Source organism: Athene noctua, chromosome 2 (genome assembly GCF_965140245.1).
Source record: "Athene noctua chromosome 2, bAthNoc1.hap1.1, whole genome shotgun sequence".
NCBI classification, from domain to species: domain Eukaryota; kingdom Metazoa; phylum Chordata; class Aves; order Strigiformes; family Strigidae; genus Athene; species Athene noctua.
In genome coordinates, this window is record NC_134038.1 from 117,750,078 (window position 1) to 117,774,948 (window position 24,871).

Here is a 24,871-nt window from a genome sequence, read left to right on the forward strand (position 1 = left end):
GACGAGACAAAAGAAAGTTTTATTCTCATTCATAGCACAAGTGCAATTTACTCTGGATTCCAGTGCTGACATACATTCAGAGACATGTCACTGATAAAAGGAGTCCCACAACTGATCTAAAACCTTAGAGGGCCATATTGACGCTTTAAAGATTAAAAAAAATAAACTGAAGGAAGACTTAATATGATTTATTTTCCTTTATAGTCTAAACTAATATGCATATCCTAGCATACATCCTATCTATCACTTTAATCCTCTGATAATACTGCTTGAACAGAGACCCGGGCTCTAGCAGTCCCCTCTCACATAAGTGAGAGGTACTGTTTCTCTGACAAACTCCAGTGGTACACTTTTCCTTCAAATCTTTGTTAGTTTCAGGGAGGTCTCTCACAAAGTTGTCAATGTACATCTCAGAACAATTCAGAACTGCATTTATTGGTTTAAGTTATAATTTTTGCAGTAGCCACTTGACAACAGATTCTTTTCATTTCTGCAGACCTGCCTTTGCTCGTTTTCAAATAAGTTATTTCCTTCACCACAAGATACATATTGGTGCTAACTTACCGCCTGTACTTCTTAAATGTTCTTGTTCACCAGCGAAGTTGCTCATTCTCACTTTAAAGTACAGAAATGTGTGTTGCTAAGTCTGTCAAAAGTAACACTATACCAAACAATTACTGAGAATGAAAGAATAATATGTCATAAACTTTTCTTTTTTCCTAGTCATAGTTTAAATGAGCCAGGTTTTGTGCAGTTGACTTTTCTGAAGCAGAATACTTTTCCCTGGAACAGATCAAATGGAGCTTTCCAGAATGACTAAACATACACCAAGAGCATTTGGGTTTAGATCCCGTTATTAACAAAGCACACACATAAGTATTTATTTAAAAAAAGAGTAAACATTAATCAAATGTTTTAACAGTATTAGCAAAGAAATTACTACAGACTACATAAATGTAGAACAGACAAGGATTCCTGCTATCAAATTTCTAACTACAGTTAATATCAGATACTATTGGGAAGATAAAGATAAGAGGATTTCACTGGACAGACATCCACCCAAGAACCTTCAACTTCTACTAACTTTAGCACTTAAGATGTATTTTCAAAGTGAAACATACTTCAGTTCTTCCAGACCTGCAGCAGAGCATGTGGGCCCAAAAGGCAGCCCATTTCCTTTTTAAAATGGCTACAGGAACTGACAGATAATACCTCTTACAAAAATCTCAGTGGGATTTTCAAAAGATTCAAAAAGGTTATCCTGTGTCTTTCAAGTAATTTAGGAAAGCCAGAAGAAAATGAGACTAAAAAAAAAAAAAAATAGACACACACACACCCAAACAGTGTCAGAGTGAAGACTGGTCAAATATGAATTCAGTTTAAATTAAATGAAGAAGTTTCAGTGATTTAGTAATGGTATGATTCCATCTGTCCCCAACTCCACACACACACTTCCCCCGGTAAAGCCAATTAAGCAGGAACTAAGCCTTCCTTCCTACCACATCTGTAAGGCAATACTGCTGCTAGTTCCAGCAAAGCTCCCGAATATTCTGCTTGTAGACTGTAGTGGCCAACAAACAATTAGATCATTCCTGAATTAAAGAAATACCCAGAAGCAATTTTGCATAAGCAATATTTTTTTTTTCCAAAGAACAATGGAAAGTTGGCGCATACTGCATTTACCAGAATTGTGATCTGCATTAAGCATGGGTTTATTTTTAAAAAATCTTCAGCTCTCACCTATAGGCTATTCCAGAACGCTGTGAATCAGCCAATAGTTACTGTTTATTGAAAAGCTTCCTTCTTTAAGCCACCTTTACTTCCTCTCAGTACTTTGCAGAAAGTGTGGAAAGAACTACACCATCAGCCTTTGCTATAGGCAACTGTCTACAACTGTCCAGAATCTAGAACATGAAGCATTCAGGATGCAGAATTAAACTTTGATATACAGACCTCTAATAAATTAAATATTCTACTGACTAAATAAAATTTAAATAAATAGCAGCCATGTAGCAGACAACTTCTTTCAGGTATTTACAATATACTTAGTATCATGTCATGAGTTTAGGTATGCTTTTTTCCTTTGTCCTTTTCCAGAGGACAACTCAGGGATTTTAAAGCATCTCAAATAACCAGATGTTTAAAGGAAATCAGACGCTACACAAGTTAAATAACATGGTTCTATTAAAAACTATCTTTAACCATGGCACTCAGTTACAGCAATACAATACTTTTTTCCACAAAGCAACTAATATAAAAATATGCCATAAAATCATCTGTAGACTACTATGCTAGTACATACATATAATCATAGCATTCTTTTATAAACTCTTTCCTGAGATACAAGAAAATCAAACAACCCAAGGTATTACTGGATGCATTACCTTTATGATTTATCTAAAACAATTGTAAAATATTTTGCATGTGCAGGACACTCAGGAACATGTAAAAAGTAGTATGTAAATATATGGCAAAGGAACAGCTCGTAGAAATGATGCTTTTTTTTTTTACTTTGTTATATTTTTTTTAATGTTTGGCTCCTTGGGAGATGGAAGGGAGGAGCATGAAAAACCTGAAATTAGAGCTATGAATTGACAAAAAGCAGGAAAGCATTTCAGGAATGTTAGGAGTTGGAATATAAATGACACAAACAGAAAACCATAATTCATGTTGGCTATGTATTGCTTTATAAAGCAACTGGACATATTTTAGTCAGTTCACAGTATAATAAATATTTTTACTAATCTGTTTTGGAAGAGGAAATGTCTTTTAGGGTTTCAAGCTCCTCTATAAGTTTCTTGTTCTGAACTTCTAGCACTGCAACACGCCTCTCCAGACATTTTATGTACTCTTTCTTCCGACGTCGACATTCTTTAGCAGCTTCCCTGCAAAAAGCAGAAGTAAAAAGTGCAAACAAAAAAGCCATTTGCATGCCATTAGAAAGCTCAGCAGAGTATGGAGACTATGACAGAATTCCAAATTTTGGAATACCTCCCAAATCAGTCTGAAAACACTAAGCAAAACTGGGTTCCACAAGGGCCTCAAGTGTCTCTTGCTCAAGTTCATATGGCAATCTGTAGAATTGCTTCCTCTCATGCCTTGATTAAAGTTCATAACAAACAAGGTCCAAATGAAAGACAGTTATTCTGCCTTATGACAATAAAGATCTTTGAGGGCCTTGAGTTCCTCAATGAGAGTCTTGTTTTGGTTTTCAAGCACAGCCACACGATTTTCAAGACATTTGACATATTCTTTCTTCTTTCTGCGACATTCTCTGGCAGCTTCCCTGGAACCAATACAAGGCAAATGACTACAGGAACAGCCACAATACGGCAAAGACTTGGATAAATGAAATTATCTGCAATCCCTGTGGTTCCACAATAGCAACAACAACCACCACCAACTGTAGGATTGCACAACAGAACAGCAAGTAACAGCCATAAGCAATAATATGGTTAAAATACAATTCAAAACAATGAGAACTTCAAACAAATTCAGCATCAACAAACACAAGGATGGAATTAATACACAGAGGATCTCAGAAAAACAGTGAATAAACGATAACATATTGACTTGCACTAAACATTAAGACCGAAAGCAGCATTTTTCTTCTAATCACATTCTATTTTGTGTGTTTATCAGGAGTGTTATCCTCTGCAATTAAAATCAAACCCAAAAAATTTACTTTCAAAAAATACAAGCATAACACTACTCAGATAAAAAGCTAGGTGCCAAGCTTACAACCTGCTGTAATTTTTTTACCTTAACATAACAATCTACAGTAAAATTTAAGTCCGAACAAATACAATTTATTAGCATTTTAGAACTGTCCAGCTAGGCACATTTCAGCCACATGTGCTTGCGTTTTTTCTGTTGCTGGCAAATAGCAGTCAGTACCCATTCTCATAACTCTGCTCAGAATTCTGTTATATTGAAGCTAAACACATTGGGTAGTATTTTCAGAAGCATGGGAGTGATCAAGCATCCAATTCCAGAAGAAATTTTAGAAGTACTGGAAATCCACTCCTATAACATCTTGGAACATGATAAATTGTCAAATTGTAACTTTCCAGCAACTTATATGAGAGTCAGCATAGACACTAATTTTAAAACCGAAGAGAGGAGAAACAAAACGAGGCACAACAATGCAATGCAGCAATCCTCATAATTTAAAATAAAGGACAGGCATGAGAGCAAAGCAATATAATGAATTCAATCATAAGGCAAGTGGCTATTAATATATTAAGACATCTGCATAGCAGACTATTTCTTCCATTAATCTAACTGCCAGTGATAGCAATGGCTATGCATTTAAAAAAGAAAGAGTCCTATAAGAATAGCAAGAAGAATGCACAGAGAAATACTAGCATTTAGAGCACACAGTCAAGTCCATGCCAACTAATTAAAAAAATACACAGCCACCTCACACAATATGCCTCACAAAATGACAGGGGCACTACACAATAACTTATCCCAGTAGCCAAGTATTTAGGAAAGTCTGTAATTATCATTCCATCCCAGAATAAGTGCTCTTCACAGCATCATTAATGGACAACTGCTAATGAGATCCTCAGATATGTTCCTAACCAATTCTTGGCTGGAATGTTTCAAAATGAACAAACCCATACTGGTCATTCTGCTGTCAATAAGCAGGAGGAGGAGGCGGGAATAAAAAAAAAAAAAAATCAACAGTAAGTATACCTCCAGATGATCACAAAAGACACAATACTGATACTGATTTCTGAATTACCATAATATTTTAGAATTTTAAATCTATAGTGATAAGGTCAACTCTAGCTTTCCAGAGTTAACAGCCAATACTCAATACTATAAGGATGTGGGATGACTGACAGAATTTCTTGCCTTCACTTCCGTCATCCACAGGCAGCGCTCATGACCTTAAGAAGAAAACTTCATTAGAATATTTGGGGGGGGGTTTTGGCAACACTACTAATTGTTACATAGCCTTACCTATTTTTCATCAGTCTCAGCTCTCTCTTGCGTGTTGCCTCTTCTGTCAATTGCTGAGGGCTATGCAAAGTCCCTGGTGAGGTTGCCATTACCACTCCCTGAGGTAAGGTAGTAGTTGGGGTTCGAATCTGGTAAGCTGGCATGTCTCCAGTGGCAGCTGTATAAAAGAATCATATTTTAAACTTTATGGCAAAAAAGAACTATGCAAAAGTCTCTCTGGAAAGAAGAGATTTCTGTTGATGAATTATCCAGGATCCCTGCTACATAACAACTATATTTGCTATTTTACTAGCATTTATTTCCACACTGTAAAATAAATTATCTTAATTGCTGTAGCATGCAGGCCCACTAGCCAGCCAGACTGAAGCCTGTGAAAGCTTCCACATGGCTCTTTTCAGACAACATAGAAACAGCTGTTTGAGAAGCACTGTTCCAGCATCCACACTTATTTCCTGTTTGCACAATCCCACAAAAAGAGGGTCCTGCTGTTGCAGACACTGAGGTTTGTATGCCACCCCTGTCTACTAACAGAGGATTCAGGAGTCAACTTGCTTCAGAAGTCAACTTCCTCCTCATTCCCTGTGATAGCAACAGTACCAGCCTTACTGCATCTGCTCCCTTCACAGCAGCAGCTTGGCAATCCTTGGAAAACCAGTGAGAGCTGCTGTTGCCAAAATGAAAAGGAACAGACAAGTGCTCACGGTGAAGGAGGAGTATGTTCCTTGAGCAAGAGGACCACAAATAGTATGCTGCAGCAGTAGCAGGCAAGAGGAGGTAGTGGCGGTCGCACAGGAAGGGGTGTAGCTACGCAGTAAATCAGAGTGCAAAAGTTCAGATTCAGCTCCTGAGCCTACCAGTTTTGAGCTCTCCACAAGTAAACGCAACTCTGAAATCTGACACGTTATTTGAAACCTATACCTTTCTGACAGTCTCATCTCATTTCTGTATTTCTGAGGTACTTTGTTCCTGCATGATATACCCAACTTTAAAACACTGTGAAAGTCATAATTGTGTTTTGTCTGACATATAAAATACTTCTGGAAAGAAGTAGGTAAATACTTGCTTATAATTTGGAGAGAGATAATTTTTTTTGTTTGTTTGATTTTTCCACAATCATCATACAACAAAACCAGATTTTGTAATTAAAGCAATTGAATATAAAAGATTAAATTTCGGGGGCTGTTATGTTGTACTTAATTTATACTTTAATTCTTTAAAGCAATACTGAAATAATGGAAAACCCAAGAAAAACAAACGATGCCAATGAAAAACAACTGGTCACCACTAACCAACCAGCCTATTCATGAGTAGCAGGCCCTGGCCAGCTTTCCCCCTAGTTTATACGCTGAGCATGATGCCGTATGGGATGGAATAACCCTTTGGTCAGCTGAGGTCAGCTGTCCCCTCCCAGGTTATTGTGCACCCCCAACCTCCTCACTGGCAAGGCAGCATGAGAAGCCAAAAAGCCCTTGACTTAAGAGTAAGCACTGCTTAGCAACAAAAACATGTGTTATCAGTATTATTTCCATCCTAAATCCAAAACACAGTACTACATCAGCTACTAGGAAGAAATTAACCCTATCCCAGCAAAAACCAGGACAACCTGGAAAAAAAATTGTAGATAAAAACACTTTGGGTATGCTGACAGGTAGAGAGTAGTAAAAAGATATCAGTCAACTACAGGGGGAAAAAACAAAACCTAAACTTAATTTTAAAAATACTACTGTTTCTATTCAGTTAATGCAGGTGCTTCACTAATTAAATACAAAAATTAGGATCAAGCTCTGTTTAGACTACATTTCCACAGCCATGTCCTGAAATCATTATGAGTTTAAACACTCTGCACCTCCCCCCCCTCTCTCGGTCCTGCGGGTAAAAGTGTTTGTGGAATTACAAGATGAACTGGACCAGTGAACTGACCTGGTTTGGATAATCCCCTTGGGATGGGGGAGGGAGAGAGTAATCAGCCCAGGACAGCCCTGTGAGTACTAACAGGCAGCCGCCATGAACACAGGGCTTGGTTGTCTTGTACATCTACAAAAGAATTATTTAACCCTTTCTTTAAAGTCTCCACATCTCTTAGCAGTCCCAGTTATGTCAATGGGACAATACTTCAGTTCACTATCTATAAAAACAGAATTTTAGAAACTCTTCAGGCTCACCTTTATGCTGGCCACATTGCACACATTTTATAGGTTCTATGGTAAGACATACCTTTTTTCTATCTCTCATCACTAGGTAAAAAAAGAGATGTTATCTCAGTTTGCATGAGCTACAATGAATTAGAAATCCATGTGAAACATTTTGTAAATCAAGTCATGGGGAAAGACCCATAACCCAGGTCACTTCAGCCTGGCAAGACCAACTGCTTTGTCTTTGATTAACACTCAGATGTTACTAACAGGACTTACTGCTGCTGTTAAGAGGACTCAGTGTGATAATGTACCTGCAATATGGCTTAACAAAAGCAAGTTCCTATCTTAGCTGGGATCAGCAAACACCACTGTAAGTAACAACATGCTGCATGAACAGTTTGACCAGGTTCCAGCAGTGTGTTCGTCCCAGGCTAACAGTCGACTCCGTGTAAACCTACCAGCATTGTAACAAAGATAACCCTTTTGGTGGTACAGACCTTTCAAACCCATCGCAGTTAAAAATAAAAACAAACAAACAAAAAACCCAAACAAGTATCTTGTAGTTGTGCAGTAGTATGTGCTGAAATTTGTTATAATATCTCAAGAAGTTACAGTAAAATAGTTTTCCCCAAAAAAGACACTGAGAAAGATGAAACAGGCTTTAAGCAGCAGTGATAAAATACCCTTGAAAAAAAATGCATAGTTTAAGCCTAGTAATGTATCTACATATTACAGAGAAGGGTACCTTCCATTTTAGCAGCTGAGACAAAAATCCCACACACCTTGATCCAAACTGACAAGCTTCTGTGGCCATTTCTAATGAAATTCCACAGAGGTTTAAAGTAATTCCTAACATATCAGAAGTAGGACTGACACTATTAACAGAGCCACAAACCTGGAGATGCTGTATTTCCCTAACACATTTTCCCACGTAATTTTTTTTTTTTTTTTTTTTTTGAAAGGGAGTAAAAAGTCACTGAAAACCTGAAGCTTTGAGTTGGGACTTAGAAAAAGCAAATTAGCAGGAAGACAAAGAAACACACAACAAAAAAATAATAATAAAATAAAAAAAAAACAACAAAAAAACCAAAACAACAACCACATTTGTAAGAGTACAGCTAACCTTGTAAATTAAGCTTTAAGAATTTTCTATTTTTAAATTTAAAAAAACCCAAAACCCAACCAAAAACCACAACAACAAACAATCGCCTTGTATCAGCAGGTTTTTAGGCAAAGTAACTTGCTGAACACTAGAGAGCATCCCTGCACTTGAGTTCTTTCACTGACTATCCAGGAGAAAAAAAGCTTGATGCACTCACTCTATGTATTAGTAGGTCTGTTCTCCCCTTCTGAGTCATAATGATGGGACTAGATTATCAAAGGGTTTTTAACTTCACCACTAAACTGGCTAAACAAGGCATGAATCATTATTCCTTTGAGCATAAAAAAACCTCCCGAAACATCGACTTGAAGAAGATACTTATCTTTAGATTAATGAAACAATATGTACCAGCAATGAGCAGCAGCACGTAGGTACCGGCTGCGAACTGGTTAACATTTACAGATCTGCCGGAGGCGATTGACGAAGCAGAAAGGAACTGACTAAATCGCAGCATGACTTGGAGCTGACGTATCTTGTTTGGAGTTTAACTTTTCCAGTTCCCTACTGCAACACGATTCCAGGAAATCTAATGACGTCAGCCCTTTGAACTCAATTAGCTGAGGAACAGACCATTTTAACAGTGGAGGAGAAAACAAGCAGACGTTACAATACTTAAAATTACTGCTTTTAAATTTGTTTGTGTTCGGTATTTTCTTTAATAATGAAAGCACTGGGTTTACTTACACTACTGAAACAATGCACACGTTTCTCTTACAGCTATGCTTAAGCCTATTTTAGCTGTCAAATCTGAAGTGTTTATTGCTAAGCAAAATAGCAGTGTCATTTTTACAAAATAAAAACCGATTATAAGCATAGTAACATGTAATAACAATAAAGAAGAATGTAAAAGCAGAGAGGGGGATTTTGCAGCAAAATCCTGCATCAAATAGTAAAGATTAGTTATCTGAATCAATCTGTGCAAGAACTCATGCACTAACAGTGATTTTTTTTCCCCAAAAATGAAACTGATAAAATTGCCCTGAAATCCTACACTGACTAGATGTAACTAGAAGCTATATGCACCAGTTCTGAAAGATGAAAGAGTTACAGCAACAGGTTCAAAAAATGTCACAAATACCAACTAAGCACTGCTTAGACATGCAAGAATATGTAAAAGACTAACAAAATTTTTACCTGTTTCATCTCCTGTTACAGCCATGATCAGCTTCTGCACACACGATTCTGCTGTTCCTCTACCAGAGCTCAGCATGAACTGTTCCAAACTAGCAAGCATGTGCAGGATTACATGCAAGAGCACTGACATCACAGTGACGTCACTTGCTTACCACTGTCATTAATATGCTCTGTCACTGGAACAGCTCACTGAAACTGCAGCCCAAAGAACTCCTTTTCTAGTAAACCTTTTTTTTTTTTCTTCCTCTTCCATATTTCTATAAGCCTAGCTTTGTTCTTTTCCCCTGACTTATTCATAAAGCTACAGAAAGCACTCACCACAAAGCTGGCTGTAAAGCAAGACCCAAAAGTTGAAAGCACTGACTGACAGAAGTTAAAATGTGGCTTCAGAATTCATGAGTGAATCCAAATGACAAAATAATGATAGAAAATAGGAAAATTTTTTAAAGATGTGCAATTGTTTTGATTGGAGCAGTTTCACTAAAAGGCAGAGAACTCCAACAGACATGCAAGACAAGAAAGTTTAATAAAGCTGTAACAAATAGGTAAATAAAAAGCTAAAGCTCCTTTCTTAGGTGGGTGGGGGGAACCCACAACCCACTCTATTTCCATTAAAAGCTCCAGAAAAGATTTAAGGAAGTTCCAAAGGAAACCAACCTAAAGTTATTTCAGATACTGTAACAGTCAGAACAGTAACTCTGGGTAAGGGCTACCTCTACCCCGCTCCCTCCTTTTTCAAAGAAGTCCAAGAGATCTTGTTGACTTAGTTTAAAAAAAAACAAACAAAAAATTCTCTAACAGTTATTTACATCCTTATTTACATCATTTTAAATGAAATTAGTTTCAGACCAACAGTCCAAGCACTGGTCTGTATGTAGGGCATAGCAAACTTCTAAGGCCTTTGTCTGCAATAAACAAATTCAGACTGGTAATTTGTCAGCTGTGAAACTATGCCAAGGACACAGCAATAATGGAAGCATCAATGCAAACAAGGAGCGCCCTGTGACTACAGGACCACTTCAGGATCATATGAACAAAAGATCAGAATCAAAACATGCAAGAAATTCAAGCCACAGATGTCAGGTATCTCAAGTTCATATCACTGACAGTATTATGAAAATACACATATATCCCAACAGAATTATTTTTGATACAACTTTTTTACACTTACTTCCACTTTCTTTTGCTTCAGCTAGCAAAAACCCCTTAACCTGTATTAGGAAAGTGTCAAGGCATCAGAACCATCCCTTATTTTGCCTATGAATGTAAACTTGTAGCAAATGAAATATCACACAGCTGTATAAAAGTGCCAAAGATGTTGATCCTAATCCTTTTTCCCCCATCACAGATTATCAGCAAATACCAAGCATAAAGTTTATGTGATGCCATCCATTATTACATTAGATTCATCAACGAATACTTTAGAAAAAATATAAATATATATGCCATTTGCAAGATTCTTAAATAGATCCTTTCTGCTCTAGGACGGATATTTGATACAATCCTCAAGTTCTGTGCTTTATCACAGAATGGGGAAGTTTTAGGAAACAGCTGAGGAGCTACTCTCTGCCCCACTGCCATCTCTGCCCCCAGAGCTCTGAAGAATCAATACATTACATACAAAATACTACAGACAACTGGAGAGACAGAGAAGTCCTCTAATTTAAGGGATGTGTATGCACATGTATAAAAAAGATACTAAACTCTATACTCAGAAAACACGCACTACCAGAGTGGGAGACTTGTTTGAGGGACAGCCAAATTTGGGTCTTAAGTCTTTGCTAAGAATGTATTCATAACAATATTTAGGGAAGTACTCTATGCATGATGAAAACTAACATTTTGATTAAGAGTTTTTCATATTATAGCCTTAGAGCTTCCTTGAAATGCTTCTGAAAAGTCTTGGGAAGACAATGTATTTCATCAAAGAATTAACCAGAGGCACTGGAAGAATTAAAATTTGGTATCATTATTTACCATTGTCTCAACAAGTTCAGATATCTACAGCTATTAGCTTTATTCACATCCTGGTCTTTCTTTACATCAAAGAGAGAGAAACAGCCACTTCAAGACAAAACTTACTTCAAACATGCATATTAGGGAAAAAAAAAAATTTAAAATCACCTCAACCTGGACTTCACCAACTACCTCAGCCATCTGTGTCTAACATTTACCCATTCCATGAATACATATTTAAAGTTTTCCTAGCTCCTATCATGGTTCATTTCATAGAGCTGTTTTGACTTAAAGCATTCATATGGCCTTCCCTCCCTACTTCTCTGTACCAATTAAAAAAAATAGGGAAAATAAATTTCCTATATTCTCCATAGCAGGCATTAATTTAGTGCCTCCATACAGAAACCTCTTCCTCACTTTCAAAGTCAAATCTCTCTCAAATCTGGACATGAGAATTCAAAGCAGAAAGTGATTTTATACCTTTACTTCTTCCTCATAACTTTTTAAATCAAAAGAAGGAGCTACTTTACCAATCACAGAAACTAACTCCTCCTAAGACTGTCTTTCATCTTTTTAAGCATAAATATTTTATTTAATAATGTGATAATGTCGATACAAAATAAAATTCCTTTTAAGAAAAAATGTTCTATATAAAAAACTAAGTGCAGTAGACTAATAAAATATACCTTGAACAACAACTTGGCTTCTGGGAACAAAAAACTGTTGTGCGCCATCAGGTGATTGTCCTGCATATTGAACAATGGTAGCACCTGTGTGAGGAGCTCCTGAATTTGTCATTGTTACTGTCTGTAGTCCATGGACACCATCAGAGGCTGGATTAGAAATCTGGATTGTACCACCCTGAGTTATAGTAACTAAACACAAAAAGAAAAATAAAAGTTAGGCAATAGAAAGTGATATAGCACATGTTAAAAAGCACATCTCCCTTTTTAAAAATAAAATATAGTAGCTCCTAGCCATAGAGAATCACTGTGATTTAAACACTAATGAAAAAAAGTTATTAAAAAAAAAACCCCACTGTGTTTATCAACTCCCACAAAAAAAAATCTAGGACATCTAGACAAAGGAAGAGCAATCCTCACAATCCTTTCCCTAGGGTGAGAGAGTCTAGCCCAAAAATGTTTTTGCAAATTGTACAAAGCTGTGAAGAGTCCAATACTTATGTAAAAAAAAGAAACAAAAAGAATTTTTTCTCCCCCCCATTTAATCAGCAATATGAAAAGCAGAAATATACTTTCCCCATTTGAAAAAAAAAAAATCATATTGTGTTGCTCATCATAATTAAATATTTAGACAAAAATCAAATTCCCTAGATACTCCTTTTGAATTTAGCATTGTCTTTGTTAAGAACAAAATTATCATAGAATGGTTTGGGTTGGAAGGGACCTTAAAGACCATCTAGTGTCCCCCCCCTGCCATGGGCAGGGACACCTTCCACCAGACCAGGTTGCTCAAAGCCCCGTCCGACCTGGCCTTGAACACTGCCAGGGAGGGGGCGGCCACAACCTCTCTGGGCAACCTGTGCCAGGGCCTCATTACCCTCATAGGGAAGAACCAAGTCCTTACATCTAATCTACGCTTTCACTTTAAAGCTATTACCCCTCCTCCTATCACTAAATGCCCTTGTAAAAAGTCCTCCAAATGGCAAAAGAACTTGTAATCTTTGTTTCCTCTGCATCATTTCAGACAGAACATCATGATATGCACAAGTAGGCAAAGGTGGGGGTGTGTCAATTCACACACTCCAACTGAACAAACAACTCTTGCACCATTAGACTACTATCACAGGTGAGACAAACCAATGTTTTTTCAGTATTTCCTAACCAACATGATAGATCTATAGCCAGCAGAGTAGTTTTATAGTCAGATCAGGCTACAAGGCTCATATACAAGACACTGCTTAAGCAAAACTATCCATTCCCCTTACAGAAAGGCAACACGTGTTGATGGAGGTAACTGGGAAAGACATTTTATCTAGCTAGTTGTGCTTGTCAGTCTGTTTCCATAAGACAAAGCCAAGAAGCTCTGAGAAAAAAGTTATTTGGAAACCATGGCAACATACTGTTTCAGCTGGTAAAAAGTAAGCAAAGAACAGCCACCACTACTGCTAATAGAAAAAATATATTTGTTTTTCAGAAAAATTTACTTATTTTTTCCAAAAACAGCCATCCCAAGACATCCAGACACCAACATATAGTCAAAATTTTCTTTTCAACTCAACTGTCTTTCCTATGCAGGAATAGAGAGAACCGTAAATAAAATCAGGAATCAACAAATGTAGTAACATATGATATCTGTTTTAAACCAGGGCACAGTACAGATGGTTGTAGTGACACTGCAATACCAGTTCTTCATTGTCATGGACACTGTACAAGCTCAATACATAAACTGCTGGATGCCTGCACAATAGAAGCCACTCAACCAATGCTGGCCAAGAAGAGAAGAGTACAATAATGGAAAGACAGGAATAGAATAATGATAAGCAGAAGAGCTATTGACAGGAGACAAAGATAAAACACAGACAGGTAGTGACCTTTTGCACCATATCCAGACTGAAATTAACTCAAAAGATGCTGCATTCCCACACAGTGTTCCCACTTTTAGCTAACAGCAGTTCCTGAGGATCGCAGGCAGTTGCTCAGAAATGCTGCAGACCTGTGCCTTCCACATGCAGGACTAAAAGTTAACAGTCAAGCCTTCTTCGGTAAATTCCAAATTAAGACCCCCTCTACTACAAGGGGATGACAATCCTTGCTATCACTCGGTACCAATTTTTCCTAACCAGAACTAGAGAGAACACACAGACTTCACTGAAGCAAAAGATGTGTGATATTTTAATTTACAAAGTTGAACTTAAAAAAACCTGACCACCAACAAATTAAGGAACTAATGAATTAGGTAAGAAAAACTATTGCCAAACAAATCTCTCAAAACAAAGTTTTTGAGCTGGAATCAGTAGAGTCCATCAAGGCTGACACTGCATCCTGAGGCAATGCCTCATTATGGCTGAGAAATTATTTAACAGTTTAAATGACTTTAAATATGTTTTAGGCTATGACTATAATTTATTCAAAGAAAAAGCAGCATAAAACAGAAATCATCTATACTTGGCTCATGAGAAAGCCAAGGCTAAATTAAGATGAGGTTTAATTTTTGTGGACTCCTAATTGAAGCATATTGTTGGTGATGCTCTCTGTTGCTTGATTTTTCAGAATTAAATGTTTAACTGAATGAGAAAGAAAAACCTGTGAATTTCATTATTCTTTTATATACTTCCCTGTCACTATGATCTACAGCTATGTTCAAATTAAGAGATCCTCAATTAAGAATCACCTCCTGAAACACACCACTAGTAAAGGTACAACTCTGGTTTCCTAGTGGAATCTACAATTAAGAAACTCCTGATTCCTTAGAAATCCTAAAGGTCTGAAGGCTCACTGCAACATAGTACAGACACTACAGCACTTCTTTTTAAGCCTTGAAATGGCAGGTGTTTCTTTGGTTGGGTTTGGTTTTTTTTTTAACTAAACCTAAACCAAACCGAAATTATAATTAAAAAATTGAAGAAATTTAATTTGGTCAAGAATATCTGTCACATTCTATACCAGGTAACTGTAATTTAGCATGACCATAAGACCACAGAAGAGAGCACTTCAGACGGTGGGCATCATGAAGCAGACATTTATTTATGTCTACCTTATAGAAAGGTTAAAAGCAGCACCTTAGGAGTCCAAGCAAAATTACTTTCTATGCTGAAAGGGTAGATAATACTACAGGCAAATTCTGCATTCTCATGGTTAATAATTACTTTAGTTGCATAAATTAAATATAACTGAAGAATTCTAAGAGTGGCTAGAATACAACTAGAGCATCGTTCTATCCTCTTTTAAATGCCATTGCAATGTTTTCATAGACTTCCTCTGTTCTCTTGTTTCAGGAAAAAAAAAAACCCACAACATTTCTTTTGCAGTTTTCCTGTCATTATATCAAAGGAAAAATACCTGCATTTCAGTGTGTCAATACATGAAAAGACATGAAAAAAAAGAACTGTAGGAGTGAAATTTTATCCAATACATAATTGAAATAAAATAGTTATTAAAAAGTTATCCCTTACATAATTATGATTAAGCCCAAAGAATTGCCAAAGAATGGCAACATTTTTAATAGAAATGTAGGAATAAAAAAAAAAATAAATCAAAACTATAGAACAGAACTATGATTTCAACTTTCAACTTGCATTTGGATGAAGCACCAAATGTTGGAGACCACGACTTAGGTTAATTTTGCAGTTAGTGTTCATACTTGACAATTGGAGAGGAAAAGACACAGTTCTTTTAGAAAGAAAGAAAATTCAAAGTTAAATAATTTGATACTCCAACTGTACACTTAAAAAAAAGTCTAACTCACTGGCATTTCATGTAATGAATAGCACTAACGCATGGAAAAGCACAGTAATTTCAAACAGCAATAATTCATAACACTAAACATTTACATTGAAGTCTCAACATTTTTCATTTCACCTGAGCCTCACCTCCATATTTTTAATGCACAGGAGTTCTAGGAGGACTAAATCTAGCAACCAACAGACATTACAAGAAACAGCCTAAAAGTCTATAATGACCATGTTAGGAAAAATTAAAAATTAAAAATTGTGATTATTTAGAAATACAGCAGCTCTCATTCTTCACCAAAATCTGACATCTCTACTTTGTTATGGAACTCTCAGAAACAAAGTTGTTCCTACATATGTTCTGCAACACTACATAGTATCTTTGCAAACATACAGTATTGTCCTGTGTTAGTATGATACAGGCTGGTTGGCATGGGCATTGCAGAAATTCCCAAAGGCACTCCTTCATCTTCTGACTTTTCTTCTTCTTCAATCTTTGGTACTACAGCAGCATCCGATGAGAGTTCATTCAAAATTTTTCTAAAAGAGAATGTAAATAATTGTATATATTTGAAATCCCATATCCATGAGAAAATTACGTCACTGGCTTTTATCAGACAGTTTTGCGGTAGCATATAAACTGCCTTTAAAAACCAGCAAAACCAAAAAGAAAAGTCCTTACCGGTATGAAGGCCTTCTTGAAAGTATTTCCCTACGTTTCTGAGAATCAGTTATCCCTTCTGATTCTGCAGATTCATCTGCAATCGATGCTACCTGTAATAGCAAAGTTTCTAAAATTCATAACTTCATTTAAAAAAAAAAAAAGATAGCAACAGAGTAAGACTATTGTTAAAAATTCCTTCCATGTTTGCACACAGAAAATATGTGCACTTATTTATCACTAATCATGTGATCCTGGACTTCTTTTTCTAAAGAAAATCACACATTATGAGGTTAGCAGCACATAGCCACTTTGATGACATCTTCCATTTGAAAAAAAAAAAAAATCAAAATAATCCAGATTACTTTTTTTGTGAATGACACCTAGAAAAAGTCCTGAAGACATAATTTCTTTAAACGTAGAAGTATCACACAATTTAATTAGCTTTTAAAGTAAAATTAAACATTTAAAATACAGAATATTACACTAATGCACCTTAAATAACAGTGTACAATACAAAAGCCTCTTCAAAACCACACCAAAGCTATTTAGAAAGTAAGTTTATTTAAATACACACATTTATTACACTTACCAACACATATTCATAAATACAAATACATTGCTTAGCAATACTGTATGACTTTAGAAAGCCCTGATAAGTCCACAATATCTCATTTTCTCAAACCTTTATTAGTAGTATTTTCACAGGTTCTTTTTCTCTTAAAATTACCCAAGACAACATTAAGGCCTGGAGCTGCATCACACTCTTTACCAGCAACTATCATCTTATACAGAACTACTAGTGTGTAAGATTTCTAAACTGAAACCGTGCAGTGACAGTGGTGTGGAAAACTACCTTCTCGCATAAAGACAGACCCAACTGCAGTTTCAGACTAAGTGCTGCCTAAGCTAACACTGAACAAACATGAGTTAAGTGACTAGAAGGCTCAAGTATTCGACCTGGGTGCAGTGGAGGCTTCCCGGCAGCTTGGGGAAGACAAGGAAGAGCTCCAGAACTAACGAGACTGCCAGGCCTGAGTGCTCAGTGCTAGAAACAAAACCTGTATGACCCCAACAGAAAATGACTGCTGGAAGGTCCTGTAAATTTATCATCCTGGGTCACCCCAACTCAAACTTACAAAACTACACCTTGAAAGAACTACAGGTTATTGCAGAATGAAATTATCTCTTCACTTGCTTATTTTTCTACATTCCAATTCTGTGTAAAACTATTTAATGTAGCCTCATTTTGCTGGGTAATACATAGGAAACATCATAAAACTCTATGCTTGCCTAACCAAAAAAAAAACCCAAAAAGAAATAAGAAGAGTTTTGCATGTCTACACATGTACAGCTCCAAACCAAACTTCAGAGATGACTGGCAGAGATACAAGAGCTTCAAGTTTGTATTTATCCTTTTGCAGGATGGACCAATGCTGACCAGCAAGATCTCCTGAAAGGCATTTCTCTCCAGGGCCCTAAAGCAAAATACTCATGGAACCACCTTCAAGCCTCTGGTGCAAACCTTCAAAACTAAGACAGTATTATACAAACAAGAAGAGCCTGGGCATCCTACCTCAAAACAGAACTCTCATTCTGCAGGGGGATGAAGAAAAAAAAAAAAAAAAAAAAATCAATCTATTTGTCCCAGGACAAATAGCAGGAAAACAAGACAGTGCTTTTAAACCTTCCCATTCCACTAAGGGTTACCAAGAGCCACCCCTAGGTTGTGACAATGGTTGAAGAAGTCAGGAGCCGTCGTACTTTGGGAAGAAGGTAAGGAAATCACAAGAAAATTTAAGCATTTTAGTGTGGAAGAGGAAGTTTTCTGCAAGAAATTTCAGAGTTCCAATTTCCATCAACACAGGGAGATAAATTTAATGTTTCAACTTGCTCTGAGAGCAAGCAGCCACATTCACAGCGCTAACCATTGGAAACCACTGTCATTTTTTCCTGGACATCATTCAAGCTTCAGCTTTACCACACTGCTCTGCATTTGAACAAATTAACTTCAAGCACATGTAAGTCTGCCAATACATGATACATTACAGGTGGGAACAATTGGAAAAGTCAAATAACAATCTGAACTTCAAGCCTTCCTACAAGTAAAACAACAGTAACAAAACAGCACAGAACATGATATAAACAAACTTTTTTTTTAATCCAAAAAGCAACAGCATTACAAGAAAAAATTTGAATGCCTTCTGATTTAAAGCTGCAGGTGTCTGAGGGAGAGGTCATGCAAACTGTAACATCAACCTTCGGCATACTTTTTTTTTTTTTTTACATTAAACTGATATCATTTCCCAAAGTTCCCAATCTCTGGCAGAGATAGGATATCAAGTTAAAGCCAAATGGTCTGGAGGAAATACCAGGTGGCAGGAGAAAGTACTTAAGAGGATGACAGAAGGGCTGAACAACCTCTGTAATGGAGTCTTTAACAGCATCTTCAAGCCCTTCTTGTAGAGACACCTTATTTGCCATTACCATGCTCAAATGAAACTAGAGCAAAACCCTGGAACTAACTAGTCAGTATTAATCAGGTCACAGCTTTCCTCTCACTGGTCCCTTTGGGAAAGGGAAGACAACCAGAGTTCACTCAATACAATGCTTAATCAACTTCCACTCCCCTAAGATGACACAGCAGCAGCTGGCAAGAGAATCCAGAGATATTCCTCCTTCTGAGCTTTGGAACAAGTCCTCTATTTTTGCATGTATGTCCTGACTATACTGACTTGAAGAAAAGCAGTGACAGAAACTGGAAATGACTGTGATACGCTTATCTTATAAAGTTCTCTGGTAGATTACAGTTAGGAAGAATGCTGTAGTAAAAAGTATGTATTTTGAATACTGTGATTTGACTTCAGGTTTGACCAAACCCAAGCCTCTTGCCATCTACTGAGGCTGTTTCAATAGTGATCTAGAATTTCAAAACTTTACGAGGTCCCATCATCTACACCTACCGCTTACAAATAAAATAGTCGATATCTGGCCAAGGTTTTATTCTTTTTCTCTAATCTCTAAGATAAATCATACTTATATATGCATTTTAATTTATTATACCTGAATGCTACTAAGAACTCAAACATTAAAGGTGGCTTCTCAAGACAACTGACAACGCATGACTTGACCTTAACATGTTGCAATGACTGCAGGTAAAATATAGTTCACACGTAACAGGTGTATAGCCCCTCTTACCAGAGATATCAATTCTATTTGTAAAAAACAGTTCAGCTGACATTTCACAATCAGATTTTCAGAAAACTAGAGCAAAGATATGCCTAGCTACAAGGAAAACACCAGTGGGAGGCCAAGTAATTTTCAAAACACTGCGAGTTCATTTTCTCTAGTCTTTTTCACCGTTTAAAAGCTCTGAGAACTCAAGCATTTTGCACCAGTCCCCATTTTCTAAAATCACCAACTTTAAACATGTGAAGATTTGTAAAATAATCATTTATTTTGGTCTTTACATATCCACACCCACAAAAAGCAAGACCAGATGCTATATAACAGGGCCTGCTAAAACCAACAAGGAATCATTCAACTGTTATATGCTTACTTCCATTACATCCAGATGCTCTCCAAAAATACAGTACAAGTTACTGGCAAATTAATGAGCTTGTAGTCTCATTATGAGCATGATGTTCATAGAAGTTAACACAGACAAACTGCAAGGTACACTAAAGTAAGGCCATGTTATTAACAAATTTGCTGTTGCATAAATTCAGGGTTCCAAGACACAATTTCTTAAAAGATAAACAGGAAGCATTAAGGAATCACTACACAATGCTTGTAAGGCTGCTACTGGTTGGCAGTTTGCCACCTTCCCCCCTCTCCATTTCCCGCACCATATGAGTAAATCTTGCAGCACTGGTAGGACTAAAGAGAAACTGAAGATGGGGTTGGGAGAAGAGTTACGGGGCACCAAATATTAATGAAAACATAACAATAAAAGAGCTAACCTGAACATCTTGCATGTGTGGTGACTGAATGACTGAGGGGTGTATGGCTTGAAGGACACCCTGGACATGAACAGTTTGATCAGAAGGCAAATGCACTAGAGATACAGCTGGAGATCCTCTTCCAGCACTTGATGCAGCTACAGAAACCTGAAAAAATTACAATCATCATGTTTAAGTAACATGCTTTAAGATGTCAGCAAATGCTTTTATATGTGATACTAAAAAAATCTAGTTTTGATTCCATATCTAAAATAGCTTAGATATGTGTAATTATCACACACACACAAAAATAGCTTACTAATAAAAGTTTGGTCTGTATCTGTCGAAATGGTATGGAAATCTTAAAACTGTCCCGAATCAAATTGCAACTCTTTCCTACTCCTTTTTTTTTTTTCCTTCCAGAGACCTCATGTTTTCTTTTCAGTTAAAAACAACCCTAAGCTATCACACACACAAAATCTGCTGTTGCTAGCATGAAGTTAGGAAGAACCTCAAGAAATGTAACAAAAAAATACAGTATTCACTGAAGTGCTATGTTGCTGCAACAACACACAGGGCAGACTGTTCTCAGTCAGGAAAAAAATCTAAAAAAAATAATCCCTAACTGCTTTGGGTTTGCTTTATTTGTTAGGTGAGTTTAGTATGAACTTACACTTTTAAGACAGATATCTCAAGAGATCCAAGAACTTTACAGATGGCAAAAAAAAAGTTAAATAAAGAAATAGATGGATTTCTAAATTGTTTTAGTTTAATAAACGCCCTTTTATATATATAGTGATATATCAAGAAAAACAGAGTTGGAGTGTGTCAGTGCTTCAATACAACAACAACAACAAAAAAAAGAACAGTTGTATCTTCTTTAAGCCTAGCACAGCTGAGGAAAGTGTTCTTGTTTAGGAATAATCTGAGCCGTTTCTCTGACGACATTTGAGAGCACACCCAGCCTTCCCCAGACCTTGGCTCTCAATCATCACTGAGGAAGAAAGAGTTAAACACCTATGGGCTAAGAAACCGTTCAATATTTATGCTATAACTGTAAAGTCTACTAACAAAAATACTGAAGCAATGGGAAAACACTATGATTGATCTCCAGTTCTGTGTGATGAAACATCTCTAAACTCAAAGGAAGAGAATGACAAACGTAAATCATACAATAAAAAGAGATATTATGTTTGTCAAAGTAAGCTTCACTGAAAAACCTTATTTCTATATTCTGCATGAACAAAAATAATCCCAGGCTCATATTTAAAATGCTGGTATTATTCTATTTCTAGCTTGGTTCTCAGCCCCAAAAGGTATCTGGTACAAGCAGTAGAAAGAGATGACAATGGAAAGAAAAACATGATGAATGCTCAATATATATATAAAGTAATGTATGTAGTCTTCTGTATTCACACTGAAGGTTTTTTTTAATTCCAAGTATTAAAGAAGCTTTCATTCCTGATTCATAAGCCATTGCTTGCTGGGAAACATTCGTTTCTTGAGGCAAGAGAAAAATTTTAACTACTCTTAAGATGTACAATTATCAGAAAGACCAGATGTTGGCTCAAGTTATCTTGAAGAAACAATGTTTTTAGGGAACAGAGGCAGGATCTTGACAACATTCACTATGTAATTATTCAATTGTTATAGGAAACTGAACTGCTTTTCAGGAAATGGAACAATTGAGGGCATTTCTAACCCCAAGATGGAAACAATCATTCCTTAAAAAGTCATTAAATGGCAATATGTAAATAGGACATACAAACCTTCCTCCCAATCTATAAACATATATTAATGTTATTATCAGAAACAGATATTTTGAGATTTACATCTAGAAAGTCTCAAAGATTTGAAGAGTATGATCTATTTTGCGTCAAAGCTGACGTCATCCTAAACCCAAGCTTCAAAGAAACAGCATGGAGTAGTTTACAAGTTTACAAAGCATGCTAACTTCTCAGAACATTACAAAGGCAATTTCACCAAACCTTTGGATCTACTACTATCTTTCTCAGAGCTGCAATCTGATACAATACTCTCTGTATCAGAAAGAATTTTCTGAGTACAACGCACACAAAACAGTACAAGGTGAACAGTTCATGAGTTTGTTTTCAGTACACAATGGGTCAGACACATAAAATCAGGAAGTAATCCAGTACTCAAGATTAAGAAACACTACATTCATTTACAAGCTTCTTCTTTAGTATAACCAACCACACAGAAAAAAAAAAAAAAAAAACAAAAAACACTCAGCTAACACTTTTAAATTTACAATATCATGAGAGAAATTGTTTTGTTCCCATTAGTTCAGGTAAGAGATTAAAAGGAGGGGTAGGGTAGAGGGAAGGGGAAATGGTAGTATTCTAAAACTGGATCAAAAATTATTTGTTTGTTCATTTATATCTATTTTAAACAGCTCAGTTTGATTTGATCACTGTTTGCTGAGTTTCCACAAATATCCAAAGGTTACACAATGTGTAACCTATGAACTTTATAAAAATGTCTTTGATTCTTTGGTATTAGGTTTGTTTTCTAGAACTAAGGCTGAAAAAGCCTTTCCAACTTCATATTATGCATCTCTCTAATAAATACCAGAAATTATTAAAACAATTTAAATTCACATTTCCCTCTGCATTGTTTTCAAAGTGAATATTCCTGTGTTAACCGAAATACTAGAACCTTCTGATGTTATCATGCGTAAACGCTGACTGAAACAGACATGGCAAAAAAATTACTTTCTGACAAGTGACAAGCAATGCTACCTTTAGCATCTGCAAGGGCTGTCTGGCATGATGACCGAAAACCACAGAAGCAACTCAGTAACATGGAGGGTAAAGGGAACCTTAACACATTAAGCACTTGGTTAAACAGTGTAAGGGTTATGTCCCTGGCAATGGCAAAGAGACTTCAGGTGTTGTAATGCCCTTTTGGGTTCTGTTCTCTTAGGCATGCAACAGTCAAGTGTAATAGCTTCAACATATATCAACCATGCATTCCGTTATAGCACTATGGTCCCATACTTCATATGTTTGGAAATAAAATTGCTCCCTCTTTCAAGAGGGAAAAGTAGACAGCAAAAAAGACCATGAACTATCTTCATACTGAGGCACACATGCTTTCAGAGAAAGAGGTTACTCATCTGATTTCAAGATATAGCGTCCATCTGTACAGTTATACTGTGGATGTACATACTCTTGTCACCCAAGGTCAGAGAACTTTTCCCTACAAAGATTACATTCACTTTCAACCCCCCATACGTCAAACATTGCTGATATGAAGTATGCAGTGCAAAGCTCCATCTGATTTCTGTCCTTGCTGTAGAATCTAAATGCTGCAAGGACTCCAAAAGTGAAAAGTACTTCTTGGAAAAGGAAAAAAAAAAAAAAAGGCAAACCCTTCCTGTGTTCACCTAATAAAAGAGCAAAGGACTCACCACACATAGGCACCAAGCAGCCTCTATAAGGAAAAGCTGAAGACAGAGAAGTTTTGGCCAATTCCAAAGCCAATGCCAAAAAAGCACACATTCCTCTTAGATTTTTGTAGTTATATTTAGTGTAGCTAAGCACAGGGCAACACAGAATACATTACAGCCTCTAGAAATCCTGCAAATAGTACCTCTACTTTCTCTTTGAATACCAATGCAGATGTAACTGTTCCAAGATACAAGTTTGACTATCGTCAACTTCATCAGAATATTTCAATGCAAATTAACTTCCTTTTAAGAACAGCCCTATATATGATCCGTGCATGTGAGAGAGAAGAGAATATGTGGAGCCAATTTCAAAACAGGTTGAGAAATTTTCCACCTTCCACCTTTGTTCCTCCCTGAAGAAAAGGCATCAAGCTTCTGTACAGGTGTTGTGTACACTTCCAATAGCTTCTGAAGATAACCACCAAAATTTTTACAAATTAGTATTTTCCTACCTAATTCTTTTGGTGTCTGGATCATCAAAACAATACTGTGTCAATTCATTAACTGGCTAAAACTGAGGGATGCAAGAAATATAACTATAAATGCAATCTTATTCTACATTAATTTTATTTTTTAAATGACCATTTAAAAACAGAAATTGTCAATTTTGCCTCAATATATGAAAGATGCATCTCCTTTTTGCTAGTTTCTAATTTTATAGCATTTGCTTTTGCAGAAAAAGTAATTTTACTTTCATCACTGAAAAACTGCAGTAGTATATAGCAATATCTATCACACAAGCTAGAAAAAAAAAAAAACCAACAAAACTCTATCTTTTCTCTACTGATAACGTACAATAGGTCCTCCTTAGCATTGGAGGTAATCTCATCACACTATAATGCTCCAACCCAGACATTCTTAATGTCTCCCCTGCCTCCCACCATGGGAGACATTAAGCATGCTTCAGTACAAAACAAGAGTCTGCCCTCTAGAGATTATCATTTTATTGAATACCTTGTCTGCCTTTTCAGACCTAAATGGCAGGTATTTCTTTAAAAAGCCTAAACTCCAGAGGAGGGAAAAAACCA

The 24,871-nt window shown here is 36.5% G+C and overlaps 1 protein-coding gene across 12 annotated transcripts in view; it reads right to left on the reverse strand.

The window, feature by feature from the left end:
- Positions 1–864: 864 nt before the first annotated feature.
- CREM (cAMP responsive element modulator) overlaps positions 865–24,871 on the reverse strand; it is a 32,716-nt gene continuing 8,709 nt past the window's right edge. For 2 of the 12 annotated variants that reach the window (XM_074899976.1, XM_074899983.1), the window contains exons 3-8: positions 20,393–20,539; positions 16,452–16,543; positions 16,164–16,309; positions 12,045–12,233; positions 4,972–5,128; positions 2,669–3,286 (exon numbers count right to left, since the gene is read on the reverse strand). In XM_074899976.1, coding sequence (XP_074756077.1) covers positions 3,142–3,286; positions 4,972–5,128; positions 12,045–12,233; positions 16,164–16,309; positions 16,452–16,543; positions 20,393–20,539 — 876 coding nt within the window. In that variant the 3' untranslated portion in view covers positions 2,669–3,141. The other 10 variants (XM_074899977.1, XM_074899978.1, XM_074899982.1 and 7 more) reach the window with 10 other exon arrangements.